The sequence below is a fragment of the Dendropsophus ebraccatus genome, chromosome 10 (assembly GCF_027789765.1).
Source record: "Dendropsophus ebraccatus isolate aDenEbr1 chromosome 10, aDenEbr1.pat, whole genome shotgun sequence".
NCBI classification, from domain to species: domain Eukaryota; kingdom Metazoa; phylum Chordata; class Amphibia; order Anura; family Hylidae; genus Dendropsophus; species Dendropsophus ebraccatus.
In genome coordinates, this window is record NC_091463.1 from 31,694,749 (window position 1) to 31,706,120 (window position 11,372).

Consider the following 11,372-nt stretch of genomic DNA (forward strand, 5'->3'; position numbering starts at 1 on the left):
CTGTCATGGGCTGTCACTGATACATTGTGACCTGACGTGCCCTGCTCTAGTTCAGTCCTGACTCGCTTATTACAGTCTTATCCCTCACCTCACATGACATAGCAGTAAGTCACTGTGCCACCTTCTCCACTGTCTTGTCAGGTTAGAGACAGTGACCCGAGCGACCCCAAGCGAGAGATGATTGTGCAGCTTATTGATGACTTCAAGATATCCGGTGTGAATGGTGTCCGTATCCTTCTAAGAGGAGAGCTTGTGGGTTACATAATAGAGCCATGTAGCTGTTTTATGTTGTAGTTTTGGAGGGTGGATTGTTTTCGGGTGTATTACCTTAACCATGTCAGATGTCTGCATGGTACTGGAGGTGCTCGGACACCAGTTACTGAAGTGGATCATCAAATCCAACTATGAAGGACTCCCCTTACCTTGTGTAAAGACCATCATACGTCAGGTATGTTCCGATTCATTATATTTATATGTGTCTGTAAAGTCTTTTTTTTGCTGAGAGCTATCTCCCCCCATATACAGTACATGCATGCTCGGCATAGCTAAGTGTGCATGTTTTGTCAATAGGAAGAGGAAGGTAAGCTGTCTGGCAGCAGCTTATCCTCCAGAGAACAAAAGAATTGTTCCAGTTTAAATCCAACTTGCTTGATTCTCCTCTCTCCCAGCAGGATCTGATAGGGGAGAGTAGGAAGGACCCCTATAAACATAGGAGAGACAGAAATTGTCCAACTTGGCTGACTAAGTATCTATGTGACTTTTTGGTGGGGGCTCCATTAACTTTGTTTCTTCTTTTTGGTAATCCACACAGGTATTACAAGGCTTGGATTATCTCCATACCAAATGTAAAATAATCCATACCGATATTAAGCCAGAAAACATACTGATGTGTGTGGGGGAGGGGTACATCAGGCGTCTGGCTGCTGAGGCCACTATTTGGCAGCAGTCTGGAGAACCTGCACCCTCTGGGTCTGCTGGTGAGTATTCTGCTCTGTGGTTTCCTTCTATTACTCTGAAGCCTTTGGAGACACTTTAGAAAATTGGTATTAAAGTGTAAAAAAAAAACAAAAAATAACTTTGTAGAGACCTGTCAAAAGTTTTGATCAGTAGGTATCTGAGTGTTCGGACGACAGATCATCAGAGAGAGAGAAGCTCCATTTAAACTCTATGGAAGTGCTATCTCCAGCCGTCCCATAGACTTTTAATAAAGTGTGATTGACTACCTTGCCCATATTCAGTATATTTAACTTTCTGTTTAAGAAATTCCCTCCTGTCTCTTCTATAGTGACTCCAAAGCTTCACTGTAAATCACATCCCTCCGACACAGTCTGCACCCTAATACTAACTGCACAGAGCTGTGTTGTATCTCCACCATGTCTCACTCTCACATAGACTAACTGACACTATATTCTGTATTCCCATTTTCAGCGGTAACAAGGTATTAAATGTTATTCTCCTAAGCACTATAGGCTAAGGTGTCTCTCTTTGTGTTTTCTTAATTCCTGTTCCTTTCTGCTCTCCTGTCCTATCCGCTGGGTATAATCAGTCAGCTCCGCACCTCCTACACATCACAACTTGGTAAGTGCCTAGGATAAGCCTCCACAAAGGTCTCTCCAGTTTATCACAGACTGCACAACCTTTTTATGGACAGATAGCTGCACAATAACCAGCAGAAGTGCTGTATACATCATCCACAGGACAACACTGTCTGCTCCATGCTCCGATCATAGGAACATTGAGGCATGCAAAAAAATGGCTCTTTGATGCCTTTAGTCTGTAATTTCTCTTCCACAAGGGATATACAGAGTCTCCATGTGCTCTTTAATACCATAAAATCACAATTGTACTTATTATTTATATAAATTTATTTTATAATTTATATTTTATTATTTTATTCAAATATTTCTGGGCCTGGCTGATAACCGTGCACCTCCCTTTCCCTTAGTGGAAAGGGAGAAGTTATTTTAGTGTTTAAGCTGCTGAGTTGTGGGAGGGGACGGGGGTAACACATCTTGTTGTATCCTATCTAGAAATATACCGTATGTGAGCCGGGCCTAACTCCCTTATGCTTTTGACACTGTCACATACATGTACTGAATACGTATGTGAATAAAATACAGTTCCATAGTACTGGTAGCGCCCCCTGTTGACGTCTAAGGATGGGTGGTATTTTTTTGCTGAAAAAGGTGCAAATCTCTCCATTATTTTCTCTTCGATGTATTGGTTCCACTCCTGTTTGCAATAATTACAGTATTTTATAGAATTGCTATGTATGCAATGCTCCAAATGTGAGCTTGACATTAAGGTGCTGTATAGAGGTGACAACACTTTGGTTGCTGCAGCAAGAGATAACTGCGACACAGAGATAAATGGACATAAAAAGGCTCCTCAGTCTGTGACATCCGTGACTTGTGGGTTGCTGTGCGTGACTATTTGGAGTACACTCTGTATGTGCTCTTCACTAAAATCTTTTAATCCGGCATCACAAGGGTTGTATTATGAAGTACTTCTGATTGTCAATCAGACGCTCTAAATAGGTCATAGGTTGTGATTCCGGGACAACCCCGTTTATTAAGGTCTGCTATTCAGGAGAGCTCTGTGGAGCCATAATCGTGTAATGGAGTTGCCAGATTGCATTTGTGGACCGTAGGATGCCGGATTAAAGGAATTTTACTCTTCTTTCCTAATGTTATATCTTTCTTTGTTTTATTCTAATAATGAATCTGACGCATGCTGTGGTGTAGTGAGGACAATCCCTGTTCATATGACAAACTGAGATATGTGCTTATCATTCCGGACGACCAGGCATGACCATGTATTAAATGGTAGACCCTAGATATCAATGGGCACTATGTAATAGTACATGTCTCTGGGGGCTCTTGCCCTTCTCTTTTATAACCAGTAGGGTTGGTGTTTGTCCTGATCCTTTGTTCTGGTCCTGTCCTTAAAGTGGACTTGTCCGCAGCTGAAGAGGGATAAAACAAATAAAATAGGCAGATAGGACTTCTGATATCTATATAAGACATATGTAAATAAGACCCAAGTTCCCAGGAAATGTTTTCCAGCACAACAAAAGCCTTGGGTTAGCCGCCTCATCTCTCCTGTGTGCACTTGCATACCCCTATACCACTAGGTTGTCCCCACCTTTACTCATATCCATTCAAATCTTAAGGCCCGATTATCGTCCGTATTCGCAATGTCGGATGATCGTTGTCTTTTAACAGGCTGAAACTTTATCAATCTGCTGCCGTTGCTCCACTTAATAGGAGCGGCGGCAGCAGACCGCCGCTGTCTCCCCGGGTCTTACCCATCCCTCCTTGCTGGCTGTCAGCGCGGGTAATAGCGCGCCAGCGGGCAGGGAGATTGAGGAACAAGCAAACGCTGCCCTGACAGGTTGCCACTCACTTGCTGTCCACATCGCCCTGTGTAATAGGGGCTTTACAGAAGCGCTGCATGCATGCTGTTATCTATTCTTTTATATGATGAAGAGGAGTAAATGAGAAGGCAACCTAGTGATTGTCAATCTGAAGCAGGGAGGTGTAAGCAAGAGGGTGCAGAGGAGCAGGGCTGAGTAACCCTGGTCTCCCCTACAATGGGAAAGGCCTCCTGGGCACTTGAGCCTATTAAGATTGAGGCTTATATCTCAGCAATGGTGATAAAAAGGACTATGGTGATATAAAAGGGTGTTTTACACTTTATTAGCTGTTAACAGGACCATACTAAGGCAAAGTTAAGGCCTATCAGGACCCATTTCGTACATTTTCCACTATGTGTTTTCTCTGATTAACTTGGTCTCTTATTCTGCTTCTTTACCTTAGAATGGGAAAGTCTCTAAAAACAAGAAGAAGAAGTTAAAAAGGCAACAGAAGCGTCAACAGAAACTTCTAGAAGAACGACTAAGGGACATCCACAACATGGAGGAGCTGGGGACTGGCAATGGCTGTCTAGGTATGCCCATTCTAGCCGAGGGTCAGCAGGGAGACAATGAGCAGTTGTGGGGTTCCCAAGCGAGCCATGAAGCGGCTGGCAGCGGGGAGAGTGAGTATCTGCTGCTTACACCAGTGTATTATATGTGCAGGAAGGAGTTTTGGAGGAGAGATACAAAGCTGTAATTTTTATTTTTAATCTTTTTTTCACTTGCATTCCCCTGTTATATGGCAGCAACACAAGAACTGGAATTGACTTCTTTTGAATTTTTTACGTATAACTGTAGTTTAGGGAGTTTTTGGAGGTGACGGGGGCAATGAAAATTCTCTAATCTAGTATCTGATAATCCAGAAATATTTATATAAAAAGCAATCATATATCGATATTGGAACAAACCTAGAACATATTTTGTCTTTACTACCTTCTCAGATCCTATCCCTTCTGTCCCTGCGGACAGCGAAGGTGCAGACTCCTCCCTAGGCAGTGGAGGAACCACGTATCTCGCCCAGAGTCCTCAGTCCTCCAGCCTGTATGAAAACTGCAATGGGTACAACAGCGCCCCCCGGGACATCAGTCCAGATACACACACGTCTGGTTTCTCCAGCTCTGCCTTCTCCGCCACCTCAGGCTCTGCCATATCTGGATTCTCTGGAGGACGAGAAAGAGGAGGCCTCTTGTCTCCAAACTGTAAGTACCGCACAGACATAGCTTTACCTTCACTTTAGTGCAAAAGAGAGAGAAACAGACAAAAATGGTTCCCTTCCTACATTTACAGTGTCCATCAAAGCTGCAGATTTCCTAGTTAACCCTCTGGACCCACAAAATGCAGATAAAATATCAGTAAAAATTGCAGACTTGGGCAACGCATGCTGGGTGGTGAGTATACCAGTTATGTGTATGGTGTATATCGGTCGCATTAACTAGGACGATGTTGTCTTTTTGCAACGCATTCTGGGTGGAGAGTATACAAGTTATGTGTATGGTGTATATCGGTCACATTAACAAGGGCAATGTTGTCTTTTTGCAGCACAAACACTTTACTGATGACATTCAGACGCGGCAATATCGTGCCTTGGAGGTTTTAATCGGTGCCGGATATGGAACCCCTGCTGATATTTGGAGCACTGCTTGCATGGTGGGTTTTCACCCAAGCATTTAAAATGCTTATGCGTCAAGATATTATATTATTAGCATTGGTAAAATCTGTACATTAGTACTGATATGAACAGTATACAGGACATTTTCAGGGAATTTACAGTTTTTCTAGCTTCAGAGTTATCTGAGCATTCCCTGCTTGGTCAGTGTCTGCACAGTTTGTTTTCATTAAATCAGGTACTGTAACGTAACATGATGTAAGTGGATTCAGGCAGGATGGATTTGCTCCATAGGCTCATCGAAAAAAAATAAAAAAAAATAAAAGAGAGAGCGAGAGGGGCCAAAAGGTGAAATGTAACCTCTGGATAAAAACGACATATCCATTTGGAGCTATACCAGTGGATGCAGAAAAGTGATGCTGCAAAACACAGTATGAAAGGCTGGGATGACACATAGGATGTTGTTCAGTATTTTTAGCCATTGCCAGGAGTGGAACTGAAACAAAGAAAACCCATAATGGAAAGGTGTGCATTTTTTTCTGTGTTTTGGGTCCATCTTTTGGTTTTGGCTAGAAATACTGACCAATGTTGCACATGTGAACCCACCTTTAGGGGTGTCTCTCACAACAAGCCTGTTGACCATTCCTAGTGACAACCAGCAGAATTGTAAATGAAGCTCTGGGCTATTATTTAGGCTGGAACTCAGGATTAGTACACAGTAAGTAATGCAACGTATTTACTGTGCACTTTTAGTTGGAATATCCAACCACCCAATGTTTATTTGGGTGGCTTCTAACATTTGGCCTACCCAGTATAGTAAGCAGTGGCGAATTATAATTTGGGCAGTTTGGGCAGCCGTTCGAGGCTCCTGGGTGGGGGGCCATGACCATCCAACCTACACATATCTGATCTCTCTGCAGCTGTAAAACACTTGGACAGTCATCCGGTGGGCCCCCAACTCACGTGCAGCTGCAGGGCTGTCCGAAGTAAGCGCACTAAGAACAAAACTCAATTTCCACATGCTCCCTTATTGCTGCAGGTCTCCTGGCGCTTCTCTGCCCTGTTCTCTTTTCCGGTACAGGCAGTGTGTGTTACAAACACTGCCCGCACGAGAACCGCTCCTGACAGGTGGCTGTGCCAGAATAGAGAACAGGGGAGGACAGCGCGGGTAAACCTGCAGCAATGGGGGAATGTGTGGGAGGCAAGGTTATGGACTAAAGGGGATATTACACAGGAGGCCATCTATTGTAGGGGCTGCACTGAAGGCCATGTACTATAGGCAGACCTACACAGGGGACTATCTACTATAAGAGGATCTACATAGGGGACCATCTACTATAAGAGGATCTACACAGGGGACCATCTACTATAGGCAGACCTACACAGGGGGCCATGCACAGAGGGCACTCCGTGTCAGTGTGTTTAAGCACCTTTGATAGACAGACTGGGGCCCAGTGTACGTTAAATCCGCCACTGATAGTAAGAGTAATGGTAGATTATGTTCATCATTTACCTTAGATACTGTCATGTGTTCCTCCCATAGGCCTTTGAGCTGGCAACAGGAGATTATCTCTTTGAGCCTCATTCAGGAGAAGATTACACACGTGATGAAGGTATGCTGCCACCCAGAATATCTATGTATGTATTATATAATATAACTTGCTGAGCCATTATAAGGAGGATGGAGAATTACACAAATAACATTCCAGGTTATTGCCTATAGACATTGATGATATCTGTACACACCATAGTAACTTGGTTTAAGAGTTTTTCTTGTTTTTAATGGGCATTTTGGTTAGATACCATATGATATAGCAGCTTTGCCGAGCTCTTCAGGACTGCAACTTGATCACTTTGAGTTTACCTGTAGTCTCCTGTAACATGATATCCCCATGGAATGGAGCAGTCTAAGCAATGCTACATATGACTGCAGGGTAGTCAGCCTTGCTGCACTGGAGTCTTAGATGTGGATGCATCCGGTTTCCTCCCACACTACAAATACATACTAATAGATTAAATGGCTTCCTATGAAAATGGACATGTCTGTTACAGATTATAAACTTTATGGAGGAAATAAGTGACATAAGTGATAAGTGAAAATCTGTGTACAAGGCTGAGGAGTATGAAGGGGCTGGAAATAACGACTACTTTACAAATGTCACCTCTCTCCTGTTCCAGATCACATAGCACACATCATTGAGCTTCTAGGAGACATCCCGCCACATTTTGCACTGTCAGGCCGATACTCTCGAGAGTACTTCACAAGAAGAGGTAAGTGACAGACATGTAGTTGACAGCTACAGTTTATGGGGCTCACATACTGATGTATGGTTAGGGCTGGAATTGTATTTAAAGGAGAAGTCTGGCCATTTTTTTCAAAAGAGCTGAAGAGGAGGTGCACCTACCTCCCTGGCTCCAGCACAGGGGTCCACTGTCCTCCACTCCATTTACTGGTCCCCCGGCCACTTACTGATCTGAGTGGGGACCCGGGTCGTGATGTATCAGGCCCACTCAGACCAGGAAGTGGATCCCTGCACTGGAGCTGGGGAAGTAGGTGCATGTTATGTGCAGCCACCTCCTCCCTGGCTCTTTTGAAGAAAAATGGCTGACGCCGGACTTCCCCTTTTAAGCCCTAGTCACATAAATGGTGCTTAGCTGCAATACCAGACACAGACAATGAATGAGAGTTGCTCTGGAGGATCGGTCCTGTCCTGCATTACACAGACAGTCAATTGGTTTGAATAACAATAGTGTAATGCTTCTGTTTCCCTGAGGTGGTGCTACTACCAGGTTTCCCCAGGATTACAATTGATTGCTACGATCCCAGCAGGTGGACGCTGTGTGCTCAGCTTATAAAGCTTCTATCAAATACAGATCGTCCAAAGCCAAGAACCCCTTTAAGGCTGGGTTCACACTATGTATATTTGAGGCTGTATTTGTGAGGCTGTATAGCAACCAAAACCAGGAGTGGATTGAAAACACAGAAAGGCTCTGTTCACATAATGTTGTAATTGAGTGGATGGCCATCATTTAATGGCAAATATTTGCTGTTATTTTAAAACAACGGCTGTGGTATTGAAATAATGGCCGTTATTTACTGTTATATGGCGGCCATCCACTCAATTTCAACATTGTGTGAACAGATCCTTTCTGTGTTTTCAATCCACTCCTGGTTTTGGTTGCTATGAGGACCTGACATGAGGACCAAATACAGCCTCAAATATACATAGTGTGAACCCAGCCTTAGGGTGCGTTCACACGCAACGGATCTGCAGCGGATTTCTTGCTGCATATTTGCAGTGAGATCCGCTGGGGATCCCTGCCCTGTACACTGTATGGGCAGACAATCTCGCAGCGGGATGGACATCCCGCTGTGAGAATGTCTGCAGCCCGCCCCGTTAACCCCCGGCCGCCAGAGCGTATACATCACCTTCTCCCCGCTCCGGCTTGCTTCGGGGCTCTTTACATCCCGCTCAGCCAATCAGTGCGCTTCGGCTTGGCAGCGCACTGATTGGCTAAGCAGGATGTGTCGGGAGCCCTGCAGCAAGCCGGAGCGGGGAGAAGGTGATGTATATGCTCCGGCAGCGGGGTTAACGGGGCGGGCTGCAGACATTCTCACAGCGGGATGTTTATCCCGCTGCAAGTTTGTCTGCCCATAGAGTGTACAGAGATCCGCAGTAGATCTCGCTGCAAATTACAGCGAGAAATCCGCTGTGGATCCGTTACGTCTGAACGCACCCCTAACTCTACTTTCTTTCCATTTTACAGGGGAACTTCGGCACATACAAAACCTGAAGCACTGGGGCCTGTTTGAGGTCCTGGTGGAGAAGTATGAGTGGTCACTAGAAGAAGCCACACAGTTTTCAGACTTTCTGATGCCCATGTTGGAGTTTATTCCGGAAAAGAGGGCCACAGCCGCACAGTGCCTGCAGCACCCCTGGCTTAACTCCTAACCCTAGCTACGTGTCTGCTGTTTGGGAGGCCTTGGCACGTCCAGTGGGCATCTGTCATGTAAAGGACCTGATTCTACAGATGACGTTTTGATATGACTAATGGTTAGTGGGTACAGGTCTATCAGTACGAGCCTAAACACATGAATCTGCCACCAATCTCTCACCCTGGACACCAGCATTGCCTGGTATTATAAGGGTTCTTTTACTTTCCAAAGTTGTGGAATGGCTCCTATTAAGAGTGCTGTAGTCATTATGAAAGGTTACCCATCACCTGCACATGAAGATATAAGTATGAACTCGCTGTGGAGTAAGACACATTGTGCCTTATGCCTCAGTTCCATCAGTAGATCCCAGTGATAGGAGAAATGAAGCTAATGATAACTAATAGTAGCCTATCCAGTCATGAGAAATAAGTAACTATGCTATGCATCAGTGATATTAATCGGTCGGCTGTAACACTGTGTAGAGTCTTATGCAAATGTTTGGGCCCCTTGCCAAATCACATGTTCTAAGCTATTCACAATTAGTTTATGTGCTGTGTTTTTCACATTCTAAAGGGCCACCCATCAGTCAGTACTCTGCTATAACTCTCTGGCTACAAGAATTGCTTGGAGGCCCCGAGGAATGGTTTATATACGTCAGGTTTTTTTTTAAGTTAGATTTTGGCACCTTTTTTTGCTGCCCAGTGTTGCACCTTAGGCTACTTTACAGAGGTCACCCCCTCTTTTGGGGCCGGCTGAAAAAAATGTCTCTAAATTGTCTAAAACGCATAATAAATTTGGAAAAACGTTCCGGGCACCACTTTTTGGACACTATTCTGGAGACACGTTAGTACATGTGGGCCAATATGTTTGAAGTCCCACTGTGACACTGTAGTTACAACTTTTAAAACCTAAATCAACAGTAGATGCGATAGCAAGTTTGCAATTTACATTTTTTTTTATCGTGGGAAATACGTCACTTCCTGTGTTTAGACTTTGGAAAAAAAAGAAAACAGGAGCTCCCGGTTATCTGCAATCTTACAGAGAAGGCATAAATCATTTGATTGAGCCGTGACACTCTGTATTGGATGGGACTCCATGCGTTTAGTATTTTTTTTTTTTTTTTTTCAACAATCACAAGACTAAAAATCTGCCTTCAGGAGTAAGAACCTGGATACAAAAACCTGGGGGGGAAAAAATGAATGTAAATTGCAAACTTGCCTTATATCCCATAGCCTGTTGATTTAGATTTTGAAAGTTTTAACAACAGTGGCACTTTGTGGGACTTTGGGTCTCTGTGAAGGCCGTTCCAAAGTCTTAAAGGGTTTTACCACAAATAAATAATAATTCATTGTTAGATAAGGAAAAACGTTTCAGTTAGAATCATTAAACCGTTATGCTCATGTGTCTGCCGTTATGGCGCCCCCTGCTGTTATCTCTCTGAGAATGCACATCCAATGGGGGAGATTTATCAAACATGGTGTACAGTGAAACTGTCTCAGTTGCCCCTAGCAACCAATCAGATTCCACCTTTCATTCCTCACAGACTTTTTGGAAAATGAAAGGTGGAATCTGATTGGTTGCTAGGGGCAACTGAGCCAGTTTCACTTTACACCATGTTTGATAAATCTCCCCCATCATGTATACATATCATAATCACAAGTTAAAGGGGTTCTCCAATATAGACTAGAAAACGTAAGGGGTTATCGCATAATTATAAGTCCAAGGCCAGTGGTCACATGTGCCCAATAACCTAGTCCTATTATCTGGATCTTCTTTTATACAGGAGGTGGAATGATGTCTGCCGTTGTCGAATGATGTCGCGCACTAGAGTATCAGTAATATCTAGACAAAAAAATGAATATTTGTGGGACAATCCCCTCGAACCATCTTTATATGGCTGTACAGTATTTGTAGTTGGTGTAAAGTCTTTACATGGAACTGAATTAGATCCATCTAATAGGCTATAAAGACTTTGAGGTATCAGAACTGTACAGTTCCTTCTAGTAGAACATCTTTACAGAAACCAATACCTATAAGGCTCCCTATGCCTGCTGGCATTGTCTACAAGGAGAAATCATACCCTCTGAGGGCCTATTGTGTTATGTAGCCTTGCTCAAGCTCTCATCACTCCCAGTTTTGCCTCCATAGCACATATACCTTTGGTGAGGGAACTTGGCATAAAATAAGGTTATTGTAATAGAGCATGTAAAGGTGGGCCTAAACATTTGAATAAGACAGTGATAGATCACAGCACTCCAACAGGTTGTTTGTGGTACTGCAATATATTGCATTAAAGAGAAAATAGGGTAACCAAAATGGTTAACAGACTATAAAATGTAATCTAACATTTATTACGATGTTAGATTTTACAGAATTAGGGACTGCGGTTGGAGGATGGGGATGTTACAATGTTT

General features: G+C 43.7%; 1 protein-coding gene across 5 annotated transcripts in view; it reads left to right on the forward strand.

The window, feature by feature from the left end:
- SRPK3 (SRSF protein kinase 3) overlaps nt 1-10,082 on the forward strand; it is a 26,173-nt gene extending 16,091 nt beyond the window's left edge. For 4 of the 5 annotated variants that reach the window (XM_069986489.1, XM_069986486.1, XM_069986487.1 and 1 more), the window contains 11 exons: nt 142-229; nt 342-448; nt 812-977; nt 1,547-1,578; nt 3,819-4,038; nt 4,357-4,614; nt 4,703-4,803; nt 4,955-5,062; nt 6,565-6,634; nt 7,200-7,292; nt 8,790-10,082. In XM_069986489.1, coding sequence (XP_069842590.1) covers nt 142-229; nt 342-448; nt 812-977; nt 1,547-1,578; nt 3,819-4,038; nt 4,357-4,614; nt 4,703-4,803; nt 4,955-5,062; nt 6,565-6,634; nt 7,200-7,292; nt 8,790-8,974 — 1,428 coding nt within the window. In that variant the 3' untranslated portion in view covers nt 8,975-10,082. The remainder of the gene's footprint in view (nt 1-141; nt 230-341; nt 449-811; nt 978-1,546; nt 1,579-3,818; nt 4,039-4,356; nt 4,615-4,702; nt 4,804-4,954; nt 5,063-6,564; nt 6,635-7,199; nt 7,293-8,789) is intronic. The other variant, XM_069986488.1, reaches the window with a different exon arrangement.
- Nucleotides 10,083-11,372: the final 1,290 nt, after the last annotated feature.